We start from the raw sequence: 18,685 nt of genomic DNA, 5'->3' as shown, positions 1-18,685 counted from the left end.
TTGTTCTTAATCTGATGAGCTCATCAGGTTGATCAGCCAAATGCAGTATTAGTTTTTATCAGAGGACATTCATTCATTCCTGTGGTGAATCTTTAATACATCCTGTTAAAGAAAACACAACTCACAACTGCAGTTCTAATCTGTTCATTTTATTAGCTAAATTTAATAAATCCAGATTTTACATGTAAATACCAAACTTCTCAGACAGAACACTGACTCGTTTATATAAATCCAGAGGCTGTAAAACCATTAGTATGCAATTTTTATATAAAATCTTCTTTTGATCGTACACCATCCATATCTTCAATTCTGATCAAATGATGAGGTTTCAAATCTGCTGAAGTCAAGCGCTTGTCCTCAGCCTGCTGCTATTTCACCTGTGGCTAACGCTCGGCTAACGTTCTGCTAACATTCGGCTAACACCCAGAGCTTCCTGCACAGTGTGGTGTGAATGAATGAGCTGTGGAACATGAGGAAAAACTCACACACTGAGAAACAAACTGTTTTTAATGTGGACCAAACTGACCTAACAGATATCAGATCAATGCACCTCCGTTTGCTTCCAGGTCGTCTCCGTGGTAACAGGCGTCATGAGTCATTCATAATAAACATTTCCAAAAATATTCTTTTCATTTTCTATATTTTACACCTGAACACAAAGAATCAACATGCAGCACAAAGAGAGCACCTGGTTCGCGTGATCCTCCAGTCCACCTCTGATTGGACTGAGTACGGAAGTAACCCTGGTTCTCTGAGAACTGTCACACAAACAATTTAAATAAAGCAGCAAAGAAGAACAAACAAAGGCTAAAATAAAAAGAGTAGAAGAAGACACAGGTATATAAACTGGTTAATATTGATCAATAACATCTGCATAATAAAAACATGACTTCTGACCTACTGATTGATCTACAGCTGATCGATTGATTTTCTCTATTGCTGTTGCTGCTGAGTCAGCACTCAGACTGTCCTGTTGCTATGGTGACTGGAAAATCACACTGGACACCCCTCCTTCTCCACATCATGTCAGAGGCCAGAGTCTGGGGGGGCGTGGCTCAGCAGGGTGGCAGCAGAGGCAGGGTCATCAGTGGGCGAGTCAGTGCTGAAGAAAGGCTCCTCCTCCAGCTCCAGCAGGGACGGCAGGTCGGCCCTGCCCTCTCCCACGCTGACTGGTTCGGACATCAGGACAGGTGTGGCTGTGTAGTGCACCAGCTGTTTCCCTGGACCAATCAGAGAGCAACAGAGAGTCACCATGACAACAGGTACTGGTTTGAAGTCTGAGTCTGTGTTTTTCTGAAGCCCCAAGTGACAACATATGGACGAAAGGTCGTGTTCACCCCCTGCTGGCCATTAGAAAGAAAGCAGGCCAGACAAGGCTTAACGTCAGCGAGGGTCTTCACAGGCATAAAAGTGTAGATGTGACTGTGTGTTACCTGTGTGGTTGGTGTCATCACTTCCTTTAGGAACTTCATCAGACAGCAGCTGAGAGGAAACAGTGACATCAGAGTCAGACAGGCGTGACATCACCAACAGTAAACACAAACATTTTGTGTGTGTACACATACATGAACCAGAATGTACTGGTATACACCTGTATGTACCTGTACAGAGGGATATACCATAGTGAGATTAATAGCTTTCTTTAACCTGGTTACCTGGTCACCACGGTAACCTGGTACAAAGGAAGTCGTGTTCAAATGTTCCCATTACAAGCAGCTCTGAGCCGCATCGTGTTGTGGTTTGTTGCCACGGTTCCCTACATGCATTGAGTTTGATGAGGCACAAACTCATCTGTTCTTGATTACTTGAGTTAAAATTAACACCTTAAATGTTACACAGCAGAACAATCTATGAGAACGATGAAGGCACCTTAGACACCGATCAGTCTAACTGATTCTGATTATGTGATCAACAAACGACAGACTGGCCCTTTAACAGCTGACTCAACTGCTCTTATTGTGAAAGAGATCAATATCAAAATAAGAGTCTGTGTTACTGAACTCACCGTGTCCAAACTGTCAATGTCAAAGTCTCCAGAGGGACAGGACGAGCTGAAAAACTGAACACACACAACTCATATGAACACACACATTCACTGTGAGTACGCGTGTTAGCGTGTAGCACGTAGCACGTAGCGTCACACTGACCTCCATGAGCGGGGCGGTGTCGAAGGTGAAGGTTTGTGAGTTCAGGATGCTCTGCAGGTTTTCCAGACTGTTGTCGATGCTTTCCACATGATCCGACAGTTCAAACCTGAAACACACACGCACGCGAACACACACACACCACGTGTAGCTGCATTATCAGGCTGGTGTTACTCTACATGTGTCTTTGTCTCATGACATGAGACTCAAACCAGCAACAGGTGAGAAAGAGGATAAATCAGGCTGAGGCACATGCAGGACTGCTGGTCTGAGTCCACGTAGAGAACATGAAAGACACAGAATGAGACCAGACTGATATTTAAACTGTTAAAGAATGCTGCGAGGAGGTGATTCACTTGTCAGGTGGTGTCGATAAGAAGAGCCCAACGTCAGGTGAGAGTCCACCTGCAGAGGGAGGGAGGTGGGGTCTGAGGGAAGCACAGGGGATTTAATCAAACACCTGACCTTCAAAAGGCGACCATGTCAGATACAAAATACACTACTGGGGAAACAAGGGGACAACAGCGTGAGGGACAAAACCAGGAGGGGATGACAACTCAGGCCACTTTGAGGCAGCTGTTAGCAGCAGGCAACACATCACAGGAATCCACCTGCAGCCACAGCCTGATGTGACACGGGGGAAACACACTTACTTGTCAATACAGGCGACGGTCTGACATCTCTGCTGAGGTTTGGCAGAGCTGGGGGCAGCATTTGGGATGGGGACGGAGGCAGGTGATTGGTTGGCTGGGGCTGGTGGGAGGGGCTCAGTGGAGGCAGAGCTCATCACAACAACAGGATTGGCTGCAGAGACAAGACCCGAGACAAGACACATCAATATGCATTAAGATTCACTAAATCCATCACAGATAACTTAAACAGGCTTTTACATGTCGTAGGATTGCTGGTGGAGGTGTTTGGGGTCAGCTGCGTCTCATCCTGCAGGATGGAGTTGATGAAGGTGGTGGGGGAGAGGGGCGTGTCCACAGGCAAAGCTCCACCTTCCATAACAGGGCACACCTCCACATCAGGACTGGATGGCTCCTTTTTGACACTGACTGATTGGCTCTCGCTGCAGGTGAAACAGGTAGACAACTGGTTAGTCACTGATGACTGACCAGTCAACCTGATGGTGGTGCTGTAATTAAGGCCCAAAAATCCAGATCCTCTAACTTGATGAGGGTTAAAATGAGGCTTTGGTCTCTGCAGTGTGACATGTTCAGCCTCAGTTTGATCTTCTTTGTTTTGAGTCATGCTGTCACTTTTATTTTTGTCATGCAGGTTCAGAGGAAATGACTTCACCGGTTCTCACCCTGCTTCCGTCCAATCACTGACCACATCCTCGGCCATGGGCGTGGCCACCTCTGTGATGTCAGAGATGATTGGTCCAGAAGTCACCGGGCTGTCAGCTGAGAAGAGAGTGGCTGCAGCCTGAAGACACGTAAGCAGTCAGAACTGATGTCAGATCTGCTTCTTCACCAGTCAAGTTTGTTGGTTTACAGTTGACAAGATTCAATCAAATAATCATTGGAATTACAGACGATGTCATGTGATAGGTTACCTCCAATGAGAATGGCCGACTGTATTTAGGCATGGAGTGGGCGGAGCTTGAGTCATTCAGCATCAGAGGACTGCAGACAGAGTACACATACTCACATTACACAGAATGCATACAAATACACACAGCTACATGAACAGCATGATTAAGTCACACATGTAGAATGAAGTATGACGTGCAAACTGTGCAGTATGTTGTGCTGTGTGTGCAGTAAATGTACATCTTCCTCTTGACTCCCAGGATCCTGTTGGACTGGACCAGGGACACCAGGAACTGGATCAGCTGCAGAGACAGAAACAAACTTTCTTACTGGTTCATCACATCCTAACATATCAATGTTAGACTCTATAAAGTAGATAGACAAAAGAAAGATAAAGAAGGCAGTTTTTCCTCTCCACTGTGGCCAAGGGCTTGCTCAAGGGGGAATGCTGGGCTCTCTGCATTACAATTTAATTAAAGAGTTTGGTCTCGACGTGCTCTGACTGGAAAGTGTCACGGGCTAACTTTTGTTGTGAATTGACGCCATATAAATAAACCAAATTGAACTGAATACTTTTAGCACTGTGGACTGAAGGACGGCTCCACAGCATCCTGCTTCAGTGTATCAGTGCACTGATTATTTGTGAACTGGTTACCTTATTGACGACTTTCTGTTGCTGAACGTGTTTCTGTCTCAAACTGGCCACTTCTCTCCACAGAGCCTCATTCTCACTGAAACGGAAAAACACAGTCAGCTTCACTTAATCAACTGCTGACTACAGGACTTAGTGCAGGTTCAGGTTCTGGTTCTAGTCTAAGGTCAGGAGGTCTTACTGTCTCATGGTGATGATCCTGGAGTCGATGGTTTCCTGTTTTCCCTTTATCATCTGAACGTCGTTCAGGATCTTGTTGACTTCTTCTGCAGACATCTTCATTTCATCCTGCCGCACAGACGGCACCTGAACGACAAAGCTGCATCAGAACTCACCCACAGCTGGGCCAATGGCTACGTTAGCATGTGCAGGTGTTCTCAGGTACGTACGTTGGTGACTTTGCGTTTGATGTTCTCCAGCAGGTGTTCCTGTCCTCGGACGAAGAACGGGTGCTGAAACTCTGTGTCATCTCTCTCTGGTTTCACCAAACCTCCCTGCTCAATGTGAACCACCTTACGGAAACCATCTGAGTCCATTTAGAAACACACAGAAACAAACAGCATCAGTCGGCCAAACTCAAGCAGGTTCATCTGCTGGTTTGACCTCCAGTGAACCCACTGTGACGTCACCACATCAGGCTTGTGTTTGTGGCTTCTGCAGGTTCTGTCCAGCTCAAAGAGAAGAAAAAACTTTTGTGCTGCATGTTCTGCTGACAGAGAAGCCAAAACGGATCAACGGGGACCAACATCTAACTAATTAATTACTCACTGACAAGATAAAAAAACCCACATCTTCTCTCAGTCTGAGTTTCATTTCAACGATTCTAGCAGCACATTACTTACCTGATCAGTGATGTGACAGTCAGCTGAAATCCCACTGACTTCCTGTTTGCGCCGTGGCAGTACTATGACTGTGTGTTTCTTTCTTTACTGTTTCAGCAGTTTTTCATTTTTAATCTGTTAAATCCTTCAAGGCCACCCGCCGATTAATCATTAACATCCCTACTGATCCTTTGCCTCAGCAAGCATTGACAGAGAGCTGATGATGAAGCAAATGACATCAGTAATAAAAAGTTTTCGAGTTCATTAATTAGAACAGAATTCAAACTGTAAGAAAAGGCCTCTCTGTGTGTTCATTTTATATAAACTCTTTTCACTGGCTTTACAGAAAATGTGCTGTGTCATGATGTGACTCAGCATGTATGTACACCAACTGAGCTGAAGGAGGATGCTAGACTCTGGTCATACTAAATTACAGAAGAATTTTAGTATTTCTACTCTTACTAAGTATCCTGTAATGACAAGATTTGATTCCTGGCATACGTGACAAACTGATTTTCCCTGTGGAACTTCGCCTCATGGACTTATGTGTTCCAACATGACGGCCATGTTGACGCTCCAGCAGCAGGTATCAACGTGATGTTAACATTGTTTATACTCACACATGTTGAGCTGTCTGATGAAACTGGCCATGTTGTTGTGTTTGAAGAACTTTGGCAGAACTTCTTTAGAGAAGCGACCCTGGTCGAACACATGGAAGCTGGTTCCACTCTAGCACAAAAAACAGTGCAGAAAACATCTGTCAGTCGGCAGAAAACTAATCAGCAGCTGCTCTGATGATCGCGTCCTCGTTTTGATCAGGCTGATTGATCTGTGTCCGAGATCAGGGACAAGGACAGGGATCTCATTTTGTGTCAGGGTCAGACACTCGCTTCACAAACTTCATTGTGTCTGTGCAGCCTGTTAATATATTAAGTGTATTAATCATTAATATTGATTCTTTGGTCAGTGATTTGATATTTGCAGACATCACAAAGTCTGCATTGACAGGATTTTGATTCAGTTCAACTCAGCTGGCTCTGATCAACATGAAATGATTTCACGTTAAATAAATAAATAACTGTAAATAACTGGGACCAGTTAAGTGCAGCCAGATCTTAAAGATGATAATCAGTTCATCTATCCAGATCAATGAACTCGGGTCAGCTGACTCCTCTAACCAGCCTGTGATTGGACAACAGCCTGCTGAGATCACAGCTACAGCATTGAACTTCATGTATCTGGTTTGTCTGTTCCACTTTCTACAGTTTGGATTGGACTTTTATCTGATGCTGATTTATCTGACAGCTTCATGATGAACACGATTCTTCAAACGTGGTTAAAATGATCTTTAATGACTCAATAAATTATGGCGTTGGTACTTAAGAGCCGGTTCTTTCTGGTTTGTAAGACACCAGCGGATCGGTGAGTGGAAACATCAGCTCACAGCAGATGAATACGTACTAAAATGTCTGGGGGACTGAGTCAGCTGTTCATGTTGACTGACAGACACCAACAGCCGATTCCCTTTTTAACTGCTTTAAATGGATCAGAAGGAACTTTTGTAGCTGAACAAATTCCATGCTGGGGTCTGTTTTTCATTATTATTATTTTTTTTTATCTCTGATGTCTAACAGATCATCTCATTACCTCTGATCAGCTGTTAGCCTGTTAGCTCAATTTGGGTACGTCAAGTCAGGTGTCAATTTAAACCTGTTCAAGCTACCAGTTGACAAACCCTGGCATCTAGTCTTTAATGACATCGGTCCATCTTGTCAAAGTTAAGCGATGGTATCAGTCTGCTAACTGCTAGCCACCTTCCTGCTAGGCTAGGCTAGGTTACGCTAAGCTAATGCGTGTACCGGGCTCCAGCAGATGAGCGGATCGGTGTCCGGGTCCTCCACCAGCGTCCACAGTTTGGTGAGGAAGGCCGGGACATTACCGCCGCTCAGAATCCCCCCTCCTCCTCCCCCGGGGTACTCCATCAGGGCGTCACAAATCAAACAAATATTATACAACAAAACACACTACAGGTAATCTTGTGATGCTAACAGTTAGCCTGCTGCTAGCGCCATCCGCTCCTCAAAGATCTCCAAACTAACTAACTAACTAACTGTTCCACTTTGCCGAACTGCGGTATGATATAGATGAGCGAGAACTCGGTCTGATTCTATGCTCTACATGCCCCTGCTGCTCTAACCTTACAACCGATTTATTCAGCTTTAGTCTTATTAAACTCCGCAGTGGAAAATTCCAACAAATCCGATAAAACAAACAACTGCGTAGCTAGCGGGCGGGCGCGTCGTGATGACGTCACGTTAGGACGTTTACAGGATTTTGCACTTGTGTCGAAAGTCGACGAGAGAAACCGACTGCAGTATAAAAGCGAGGAAGAGCTCATCCGAAGACTGAAAATACATATTTTTCCTCATAGTTAAATGGGGCAGAAGAGGAAAATAAGACCCACATGATAATAATTATAAAAATAAGGTAAAATAGGGAAGAAAATAGCAAAAACTAAAATAAAGCACAATATGTCAGAAGAAGTGCAGCAGCGCAGAACCACTAAACCTTATTTTCATTAGAATTTTGCGTGAGGTCGCAAATTATTTTAGTGAGAGCAGTTTCAGTGCTGTGGCTGTGTTCTAAAGCCTCAGTGAAATCCTGGATATTATTTTCTCTAAGAAGGCAGTTTAATTGCACTGAACCGTATTTTCCACTGTCTTACTGATGAATGGAATGTTGGATTTGAGCCTTAGCCGGTTAGTGCTTTAACATCTGCCGTGAGTTTCTTTAGAAAGAGTTTCGACAGCTGTATTTACAATCTTCAAAACATGACACGTATTTGCCGTTTTTGTTTTAGCTTCTTCTCTGAAGTCCTCGGAACACAAACTGCTAAACTGCTCTATCCAATAGTGGGCTACCAGAGAGGATGAGGACGTTGAGGCCTATTGAGTTTGTACGTAAAGGGCTCGTGGATGATGAAGATGACCACAAGTCGGCGCCAGCAGTAAACCCTCTGCCTGTGACGCGTGACCTTTAAACCCGCAGGGTCCCACGTGCTTTGTGATGGAGGAGAGCTGCAGTGGAATCATGCCGAGGAAAGAACAGAGAGAAGAGGCGAAAAAGGTCTCACAGAAAACTGTGAAGAAGAGGAGTAAAGAAGGCGAGGAAGAGGAGCAGGACGAGGTGAGACTGGCACGCAGAGAGACAGAGAGGAGGAGGGCTGGGCTAACTGGGGAGAAGCGAACGGCTAGCTGTTAGCATGCTACTAGGGCAGGCAGGTACAGCAAAACACGCTCGTTGAGGGTCTGTGAGGTGTGGAGAAAAATACTGTAAATATTCCGTAAGTGACAGCGGCGATGTTCGGATACGTGAGCCGAAATGAAGCGCAGAACAGATCGAGTCTGACTCTTCAGCACAGGAAGCTTTAAAGATTAAAGAGAAGCAAAGCAGCTTAAAATGACCAGATTCTGAATGGTGTTTGTCCAGCAATGAAACATGCTAATCTTAGCTAAAGCTAGATGAGAACGTTACTGCAAACACACAATTATCATTTAACATTTGACATCCAACTTGTCTTCAGCGAGCCGAACTCCATCCAGAGCCTTTCCATTTTAAGACGTTTTGCTCTTTCGTAGACCATTATTACACTATTAAAACACTTTTACAGACCGCTACTTATCAGGACAGCCTAATAGCCATAGACTCCACAATTATGCCTATTTTGAATACATAAATCAGTGGCAAACATGCTGTTGTATAATTTAAAGCAAAATTAATAAAAGACAAGCGAGAAGAGAAGGGGTTTTGTCTTTTTTAGTTATTTAATGTTACACTGGAGTCAACAGTTTTATTAGCTGTTTACAGTAATACTGTAAAGATGAAACACACAGCTAGTAGCTAGCTAGCAATGTTGTTTTCAGAGTGACAGTTTACATGTTAACTGCTGTTTATTTCTCTGAGTAGAGCTAACGAATACTGCCAAGCATAATCATGCTGCATCAGGAGAACACTAAATCACCATGTTTTTGAATGGGGTTTGGTTTTCTTCAGATTTTCAGCTTCAGCAAGAAACTTGCTGAGGAGGAAGAGGAGGATGAAGATCTCTCAGACAGCGAGGATAGCGTCTACTCAGGATTGGAGGATTCTGGGAGTGACAGTGACGATGAGGAGGAAGAGGAAAGACCAGGTGCTGAAGAAGAAGAAGAAGATGATGTTGATGATGATGATGATGATGGTGGTGAACGTCGAAAGGCAGAGCCAAAGCAGACTGAACAGGTAAAGTTCTACCTGTGAATGTTCTCTTCAGCAGAATGTGGGGAGCCTGCAGCCTGCAGTTGTTCTCAACGTTCTTCTCAAGAACATCACCTGTGTTCTGTTCTTCCCACAGATAGAGGAGGAAAAAAAGAGGAAGAAGGGAGGAGTGAAAGAAGAAAATAAAGAAGAGGAGTACGAACACGACTCTTCAGACGAGGAGGTGAGACAAGTTTATCTTTGAAAAATAGTGTGCGCCTTCATGTTCCTTCTTTTCCCAGGTTTATTTGTCACACACACAATCATACACGGTACAATGTGCAGTGAAATTCTTTTTGTCCCTGCTACCAAAAAATACGTGAGTAAAATAGAATGAGTAAAATTAAATATTATAAAATAGAAAGCTATTTTATAAAAATACTAAAATTAAAAATGTTAAAATATGCAATATTTACATCTAGTGTAGGTGGGAGAAGGATTGTCCAGATTAACGCAAAAGCTTCTGGAATCTCTTGTCGATTTCTAATGATCAGTTGAGCTCTGTGCTGCTCAGTCAGGTTCAGGTGTAACATTTCATTGGGTTCTCCCCAACCTTCAGTTACTTTATGAAATTTTCTGTTATTTTCGCTAATGTTCCTCGGGGCTCTGCTGGGACCTCTATTGCCTCATTATGTTTTATAACATTCTGTACAAACATTAGCCTTAATCTGATGGTCTGTATCCTCCTTTCTCTTACAGGACATCAGGAACACGGTGGGGAATATTCCCATGGAGTGGTACAAAGACTTTCCTCACATTGGCTATGACCTGGATGGGAAGAAGATCTACAAACCAATCAGGAGCAAGGATGAGCTTGATGAATTCCTGGAGAAAATGGAGAACCCAGACTACTGGTGAGACTGCTGGCATGATGCTAGTTTGCCTCTCCCCCGGTTAAAAGAGGGCGTGCTGATGATGCTAACTTGCGGTGTTCTCTTTGCCCACAGGAGAACAGTCCACGATAAACAGACAGGAAGTGACATCGTGCTGTCTGACGAGCAGGTGGAGCTGGTGAATCGCCTGCAGAGAGGACAGTTTGGAGACCTCAGCTTCAATGAGTACCAGGTACGCTCAAATGACACAGGTGACACTCTGTCCTGTGTTCAAACCCTTATTAACCTGTCCACATCTGGACACATTGAAATGTTCTTATGGATGGATCCTTGTTTTAGCCTGTTTAAAAATACCTGTTGTTGCTGTCCTCCTCAGCCTCAGGTGGAATTCTTCAGTAAAGACCTGATGATCCACCCGGTCACTAACAGACCAGAACATAAACGCAGCTTCATCCCGTCTCTCACTGAAAAGGAGAAAGTCTCTAAGCTTGTTCATGCTATAAAGATGGGCTGGATCAAACCTCGGCGGGTGGAGGATGACAGCAGGGGGCGTTACTACGACCTCTGGGCCAGTGAAGACTCGTCTCTTCTGGCCAAACACAGGATGCACCTGCCTGCCCCCAAAATCCCTCTACCGGGCCACCATGAGTCCTACAACCCCCCACCTGAGTATCTGTTCACTGAGGAGGAGGTACGCCAGCAGGACTCCTGTTTAGCTCACCTGGTTACAGATGTCTCTTTTTACCTGTCTGTACACCTGTCTCCCTCTCTGCAGCGAGCTCTGTGGGAGCAGCAGGATCCATCAGACAGGAAGATTCCATTTGTTCCCAGGAAGTTCTCCAGCCTCCGTCAGGTTCCTGCATTTCCTCGTTTCATCCACGAGAGGTTCGAGCGCTGCCTCGATCTTTACCTGTGTCCCCGCCAGAGGAAGATGAGGGTAACTGAAACACCTGTGGCTACACCTGAAACACCAAACCCCTTCCGGCCAATCGGTACACAGGGACGTGCGATTGGTAACGTGTGTCTGCCTCTCTACTTGTCTGTCTGCAGGTGAACGTCAATCCAGAGGACCTGATTCCCAAACTTCCCAAACCAAAAGACCTGCAACCGTTTCCAACAACACAGTCTCTGGTACACACACACACACACACGTGCAGCAGACAGGCGCAGACACACACAGGTGAATCCTCCCTCTCATCTTCTGCCTGTCTCTGTATTCAGGTGTATCGGGGACACAGTGGTCTGGTCCGTTCCATCAGCGTGTCTCCATCAGGACAGTGGCTCGCTTCAGGTAGCAAATACTCAGTGTGTATTCTCTTTGTGTTTGACTACTGTATGTATTTACTGTGTGTAAGTACTGTGTATTCACTGTGTGTATCCAGGTAGTGATGATGGTTCTGTGAGGTGCTGGGAGGTGTGTTCGTCTCGCTGCATGAAGACGTTTCAAGTGGGTGGAGCTGTGAAGAGCGTCGCCTGGAACCCAAACCCGTCTGTCTGCCTGCTGGCTGTTGCCACGTAAGGACCATAATTACCTGTCTCACTGTCTCTGATGACCTGTCTCTCTCTCTCTCTCTCTCTGATGACATGTGTGTCTCTCTGTTACAGGGACTCTGTAGTGTTGATCCTGTCTCCCTCTCTGGCAGACAGACAGGTTGTTTTGTCAACAGAGCGACTCCTGACTGGTCATCTGGAGGCAGAGGAGGCAGAGGGGGTGGAGTCTGTCACCTGGAGTGAGGGGGAGGGGGAGGGGCTTAACCAGGGGATCCGCCTCAAAATACATCACCCCAAAGTGAGAGAACACAGCTGTTTCACTATAGACACCTGGTCAGTACCTGAACTGAACTAATCATTCAGTTTTGATGTCCTCAGGCTGTTCACCAGGTGGTGTGGCATGCTAAAGGAGACTACCTGGCCTCGGTTATGCCGGATCACTCGAGCCACCTGCAGGTGTTCATCCACCAGGTGAGCCGGAGGAGGAGCCAGAACCCATTCAGGAAGAACAAAGGTCTGGTTCAGTGTGTATCCTTCCACCCCATCAGGCCCTACTTCTTTGTGGCAACGCAGCGCTCTGTCCGGATCTACAACCTGGTGAAACAGGAAATGACCAAAAAACTACAGGCCAACTCCAAGTGGATCTCCAGCATGGCAGTCCACCCTGGAGGTAACCACATTCAGCACAGTACACTAACTGTGTATTGAGATGGATGACATGTGAGGTCCCCCAAAGTGAAGCCAGAACATCTGGATGCCCCCTGGTGGCTGGCTGCAATACAGCTCATAAGTCCCTCCCCTTCCATGTCAGCAGATGGGACATGAGCCTAACTAAAACCTCAAAGTACAGTTCAATTAAATGTTTCCCAAAGACAGTTTCTGCCATTTTAGGTTGTTCTTATCACTCTGGTCGATTTGTTTGTTCAAGAGTTCATTTATAAATTTGGTTTTCATTACTTATTTGATGCTATAAAAAGGGGCTGAAATGTCATGACTGACAGCCAAGTGCTGCTCCTGGTTGGCTCAGATGTGTATGTGGGTGGGAACTCAGTACCGCAGCTCCATCTCTCAATCACTACTGCACAGATGTTGGCTCCACATGACATCACCAGAACAAGATGGTAGCACTTGTATATTTTGGCTTCACTTTTGGTACAGTGGAAGGAAGTGGAAACGTGTTGGCCATTTTTATTTGTCCATTTAACAGCTTCAGATTCACCGCAGCCCACACATTGCTGAGGGGCAGAGCCTCTGTCTCATGTGTCTCTCTGTCTGCAGGTGATCATGTGATCTGTGGTAGTTATGACTGCAGGCTGAGCTGGTTCGACCTCGACCTCTCAACCAAACCTTACAAGATGTTACGGTACGAAGCTGCCAGTCATCAAGTGACGAATCAGTACATCACAGAGTTCATGTGTACTGATTCTGTTCGGAATCAAAATCAGAATCCCTGGGGGAAATTGGGTACTGTTGTATGTTGTATTGATCCTGTTGATGTTATTGATCATATTAATTGTCACTTCTTGTCTGCAGACACCATAAGAAAGCGGTGAGAGGTGTGGCCTATCACAGACTTTATCCACTGTTCGCTTCAGCATCTGATGACGGATCTGTTATCGTCTGTCACGGAACTGTTTACAAGTAATACACAGTACTACATGCACTAATACAGTGTACTGCAAAGTACAGTACTCCACACTGACTTCCTGTCTGCCCTCTCCTCAGCGACCTCCTGCAGAACCCGCTGATCGTCCCGGTGAAGGTTCTCAGAGGTCATGTGATCACACATGACCTCGGTGTGCTCGATGTGACCTTTCACCCCTCACAGCCGTGGATCTTCTCCTCCGGAGCCGACGCCACCATCCGACTCTTCACTTAGCAACCTGCATCCCCAGCAAACAGCTCCCCCTGCCTGTGCTGTCCTAGCAACCTGCCTGGCACCCCAGCAGTGGTCAGCACTGACAGGTTGCTAGGATACCACCTGCTGCCCTTGTTTGACCTTGTTACTCTTTTCTTTGTGTTTTGTTTTTAATTAAATCGAAACTTTATGACCAGTTTGTTTGTCATCTGCTGTGTGTTGTTACCATGATGATTCAGGAGTCTGGTGACTAATGGTTCATGCTTCCTGTTGGAGGGATTCATGTTCCTCCTGGTAACTTAACATTATACATTAGCATTTCCAGAGAAGAAACAATGTTTCCTGGGGTTAGTGTTGAACCTGTGACAGCTTCATTTCCCTGTCAAGTACACTGCAGAAGCGAATATTGGGGGAATTGGGGGCAGCCGTGGCCTAGAGGTTAGAGAAGCGGCTTGTGATCGGAAGGTCGCTGGTTCGATTCCCCCACCGGATGGGCAGGAAAGATTTTGAGTGTGGTGGAGTGATAATGTTCCCACCTCCCATTAGCCAGTTGATGTGCCTTTGAGCAAGGCACTTAACCCCCAATATGCTCCCCGGGTGCTTGACGCAGCCCACTGCTCCTGTGTGTTTCAGTCAGTGATGGGTTAAATGCAGAGAAGTAATTTCCCAGTTTGGGATTAATAAAGTAAGTTAAATATTGGCCCGTTGGCCGTTCCATACAGACCAGTCAAAACCTTTTTGAAGGTTGAGGTCGGATTTCTGGTTTTTAGTAGCTTTCGCACGGAGATTATTAAAGAAGAAAAAATCTAACGAATCATTCAAGTAAAACAAAAATATACGAGAAGAAGCAACATGCACGTCCGGCCAACGGATGCTCTTAATTTGAAAAGTTTAATGGGTCTACAGGAGATGACGTCACGGCGGAGCCTCTTCAGTGTAATGCCGACATGAAGAGGGAAGACGGAATCATTCCGTGCCGCGAAGACTGCGTTTATACCAGCTGTTACTGGTAAAACTACGACATATTTTGTGCTCCAACGTGTACTGTGTAATACTGCAACGTGTATTCTGTAGCACAGTGAGTCGGTATTCATGTTATGAAGCTCTACAGACGTAAAAGTAAGTTAAGTTAGAAACCTCATTCTGAAGGAACATTTTGTGGTAAAGAAGGTTCATCACAGTAGTCTGTCGGTATACAAAGTACTCTCTGCACGCAGTAAAATGTAAATCAAAGTATGTGGAGCAACTGGTCAGGATAGACACCACAGACAGGAGATATCTGCACATAATTGTTCTCAGGTTGAAGAAAATCCTGACATCTGATTGGCTATGGAACCTTGCGTCTCACCTTCATTAACTATAAGCTCAAGAAAGACTACCAGTTCAACGCAGTTTCTGCTGGCAGGTTCAACTGGTGTCTCACTGGTTCTGTTGTTGGTGCTTGTTCTGCAGTGAAGAAAATGTTTGGAAACTCTGCGAGTTTGTGAGAACGGAGAGAACTGCACCGCTGGAAGAACTGTTTGTGGTTTTCATCTCTAATGAGAACAGAATGGTGAGAACTTGAGGCTGCTAGAACATTTGCCAGGCCCAAAGCTGTTATCAGGTTCTCTAAAACATCCTGCTGTGATCACCTGTCTTGATCTTAAGCTGCTCTGTTTGTTGTCCATCAGGTTCCTCTGTGGAAGCAGAAGTCCGGACGTGGAGACCAGCCAGTCATCTGGGTCTGTGATGTCTCTGCATCTTTGACAGTTTATAAAAGTAATGATGTCATTAATGATGTAATCGTGTGTTTCAGGACTACCACGTGGTCCTGCTGCAGGTCGGTCTCCAGACGGACCCTCTGGTTTATGATCTGGACTCTGAGCTGGCATTTCCCTGCAGCCTGCAGCTGTATGCCGCTGAGGCGATCCGTTCAGACCACGACATCAGACCTGCGTACCACAGGTAAGACACACCTGAACACCACAGGAAGTGACATCACAGTAAAGCGTACCTGTGTCTGTGCTCCAACAGGAAGTTGCGTGTGGTCCCTGCTGAAATCTTCCTGTTGAACTTTGCATCAGATCGATCGCACATGAAGAACCCTGACGGAACATGGAAGATGCCCCCCCCTCCTTACCACCCCATACACACAGCAGGTCACATGACTCCTCCTGCAACATGTCTTCATTGACATGATGTCAGCATATTTGATGATGGAAGCCCTGTGACCTCATGATGACATCGCTGCAATGTGTTTCCTCCTCAGAGAGTCACATGAACCTGGATGACTTCATCAGTATGAGCCCTGCTGTTGGGTGGGGGAGAGTCTTCAGTCTGGGCCACTTCCTGCAGAGATACATGAGAAACCCATCGCCACCAGCAGCATCGTGCCCATCGTAGCTGCAGCAGATGGACATGTGGAGCAACCGAGCGCCCCCTGCTGGTCACTCACTATTTACTTGCACTGCCCACACCTGTAAACATGTGAACATGCAGCAAGTCAGAAACCACGTTTCTACTTTTTACTTCCTGACTTGAGCTGTCACCGTGACAACAAATATCTGCTCATTGTCTCAGTGTGATGATGTCAAGTTACACCTCGACTCACTTTCACAAACTAAAATTTGTGAGAACTGAATGTTTGAAGTTTTGATTTCTTGAGTTAGCTCCACTTCAGTCTGACTGCATTAAATTATACTGAATTAAATACCTCAGTGTGTAATGATGTCATTGTTATGATGTCACAGTCTTTGCTCTTCACCCTCTCACTGAGGGAAGCTCACACAAGATGTGAAAACATGTCAAAACATCTGACTGAGAAAGAGACCTTCTGTTTTACATGATGCAAAGAACTTTGAATACTTTTACTGAAAAGATGATGGCAGGAAGCCAGCTGATGAAACAGTTGATAAATGTGTTTTTAAATAAAGTCAAAGAATAAAAAATACAAAACTGTTGCGATTAGTCTGAGAGAAATTACTTAAAACTTAAAATTCAGTCTGAATTAATTAGACTGTTGTGTGTTCACATTATTGTGTTCAGACAACTGACTGTATATGAAGATGGCCAACAGGAGTTCAGTTTTTCTCAGCAGGAGGAAGTGGAGACTTAATATCGGATATCTTAATGTCAATGTCAATGGTTCCAACCCAGTTTGAGTCTGATGTAGCAGGGTGTTAGAGACGTGGTCCACCACCCACCCAATTCCCGAGTCCTCTGATTAAATACTTAACATTTTGAATTTCCTAATAAAATCCTACACTGAAAACATTACTTCAGTCAAAGTATAATAAGGAACATGTACTTAAAGTTTTCAGTGCAGTAAAATGTCCCCCTGTGGCTGTTTCACTGTACGCACAGACTTTGGGTATTATTTATTGTTATTATAGCTTTGGTGTTTCTGGTCCCCTCCAACACTACTCGATCCAAGAGGCTGCCGAGCTCTTGAACTTAGACAAACCACACAGAGAGCTTCAGTAACACCATTAATTTGTCTCAAAATAATTTTTGGATAGCAGCATGTGGTTTTCTGCTGGAACATAGCATTTATTTCAGTTAAATTCAGTTCAAAGGGTTTTTATTGGCATCAAAAGTTTCACAAACAAGATCACCAAAGCATCAAAGTTCAGTTTGTTGAAATATTTGGACACAATATGACCACACACTGCTGTCAGAAACAATCATTAGCAAAGATAACTAAACTAAAAAGAGTATTTCAGTGCAGTTGTTTCTCTTTTCTCACGGTGGTGCAGTGGTTAGCGCTGTTAGCGCTCCTGGTTCGAGTCCCAGTCTGGGCCCTTCTGTGTGGAGTCTGCACGTTCTCCCTGTGCCTGCGTGGGTTTTCTCCGGGTTCTCCAGCTTCCTCCCGAAGACATGCACAGTCTTCATGGCCGCAAGGTGTGAGTGTGTGAGTGTCTATGTTTGTGTGTCGGCCCTGCGATTGGCTGGTGACCAATCCAGAGTGAACCCGCCGCTCGCCCGTAGTCAGTCAGCTGGGATTGGCTCCAGCTCCCCCACGACCCTGATGGCTAAGTGGTACGGAAAATAATTGGATGGATGGATGGATCCTTTTTTTGTTCAGGCTTTGTTTTCAAATGTCCATGGGACTGTTCCAGCCCTGTATCTCTGGTTGCTCTTTGGGGAGGGTGGAAGAAGATGGAGGATCAGCTGGTGGAGAGTCAGCTTGTCAGTCAGCTGATGATGTTAAAGATTGTCACTTCCTGTCTGTCTTTTTTCAGCTTCTTGGAAATCAGGCATGGAAATGAATCTGATGGAAAATCACCTGCTCAGTTGCATCTTCTTCTTCTTTTCCTTTCAGCTGTGCCCTTCAGGGGTCACCACAGCGAATCATCTGCTTCCATCTCGCCCTGTCCTCTGTGTCCTCTTCCCTCACACCAACTCCAACAATTTCCTGTGGGATCAATAAAGTTCTTATCTTACCTTCCTGTCCTTCTTCACTCCATAAACCTCCTCTTTGGTCTTCCTCCAGCCCGGTTATCTTTGGTATCATACTGGATTTAATCTGGAAACAATGTTGGAGAGTCTAGGCTCATGCTGTGACGGGTTCTATGTGTTGAACCTTCCCTCTTCAGGTAGACCATTCAGGGTTTCACCTGTGTGATGTCACAACACATCACTATTTTTCTGTCCAACAGACACTGATCCATCTGTTAAAGTGCATATGAGAAAGTTAAATGATACAGTAAAATAATGTAATGACTTGAGAGAACTACAAGAAAGGTGGGGGTTGGTGGACAACAAAAGCAGCAGGTGGACACTTTCACTGTGTGCTGGTGGGGGTTGGGGTGAGGGTGTTGAGTCCACACAGCTGAGAGGAGCTACAACTGCTCATTTCATGGCTGTGCTCAGAGTCACAGAAAGGATGAGAAGTTCGTAGTTAAACCAAATCTGAACGTTTGGTGCAAAACGTTCCTGTCGTGACAGCTTCTGTCTGTGGAAGTCTGACCGTTTCAGAGGGGATTTGTGAGTGTAATTGTTATATCAGAGGATAAGACGGATGGATTCATTACGTCACACACACGGAGGGGCGGGGCTTACCCACATCAACACACA

At 45.3% G+C, this 18,685-nt stretch overlaps 3 protein-coding genes across 5 annotated transcripts; 2 read left to right on the top strand and 1 right to left on the bottom strand.

The window, feature by feature from the left end:
• Positions 1-133: 133 nt before the first annotated feature.
• hsf1 (heat shock transcription factor 1) lies at positions 134-7,463 on the bottom strand. Of its 2 annotated transcripts, XM_046417195.1 has the most exons (15): positions 7,015-7,463; positions 5,776-5,884; positions 4,724-4,860; positions 4,516-4,640; positions 4,338-4,413; positions 3,923-3,984; positions 3,706-3,775; positions 3,457-3,575; positions 3,035-3,216; positions 2,798-2,948; positions 2,501-2,572; positions 2,148-2,253; positions 2,006-2,059; positions 1,434-1,482; positions 134-1,220 (listed from the first exon to the last, which is right to left on the bottom strand). In XM_046417195.1, exons 1-15 carry the CDS (start codon positions 7,135-7,137, stop codon positions 1,027-1,029), a joined length of 1,629 nt encoding a protein of 542 aa, XP_046273151.1. In that variant the 5' UTR covers positions 7,138-7,463; the 3' UTR covers positions 134-1,026. The 2 variants fall into 2 exon arrangements, with proteins under 2 accessions (XP_046273151.1, XP_046273153.1); XM_046417197.1 differs by lacking the exon at positions 2,501-2,572.
• A 634-nt stretch (positions 7,464-8,097) lies between these two features.
• bop1 (BOP1 ribosomal biogenesis factor) lies at positions 8,098-13,826 on the top strand. Its single transcript, XM_046417187.1, has 15 exons — positions 8,098-8,341; positions 9,209-9,433; positions 9,546-9,632; positions 10,148-10,302; positions 10,396-10,513; positions 10,658-10,972; positions 11,057-11,218; positions 11,332-11,412; positions 11,503-11,572; positions 11,664-11,796; positions 11,887-12,070; positions 12,151-12,442; positions 13,051-13,135; positions 13,306-13,413; positions 13,498-13,826. Exons 1-15 carry the CDS (start codon positions 8,222-8,224, stop codon positions 13,649-13,651), a joined length of 2,289 nt encoding a protein of 762 aa, XP_046273143.1. The 5' UTR covers positions 8,098-8,221; the 3' UTR covers positions 13,652-13,826.
• Positions 13,827-14,490: 664 nt separating this feature from the next.
• Positions 14,491-16,568, top strand: wdyhv1 (WDYHV motif containing 1). Of its 2 annotated transcripts, none has more exons than XM_046417238.1 (6): positions 14,491-14,639; positions 15,083-15,182; positions 15,301-15,351; positions 15,426-15,574; positions 15,644-15,768; positions 15,879-16,568. In XM_046417238.1, the coding sequence occupies exons 1-6, from the start codon at positions 14,578-14,580 to the stop codon at positions 16,010-16,012; spliced, it is 621 nt and encodes a 206-aa protein (XP_046273194.1). In that variant the 5' UTR covers positions 14,491-14,577; the 3' UTR covers positions 16,013-16,568. The 2 variants fall into 2 exon arrangements, with proteins under 2 accessions (XP_046273194.1, XP_046273195.1); XM_046417239.1 differs by having other exon boundaries at positions 14,546-14,639; positions 15,036-15,182.
• The last annotated feature ends 2,117 nt before the right edge of the window (positions 16,569-18,685 follow it).

Source organism: Scatophagus argus, chromosome 17, assembly GCF_020382885.2.
Source record: "Scatophagus argus isolate fScaArg1 chromosome 17, fScaArg1.pri, whole genome shotgun sequence".
Classification (NCBI taxonomy): domain Eukaryota; kingdom Metazoa; phylum Chordata; class Actinopteri; family Scatophagidae; genus Scatophagus; species Scatophagus argus.
The sequence above is the reverse complement of the archived record's forward strand: the minus strand, read 5'-3'. Positions and strand labels throughout refer to the sequence as shown.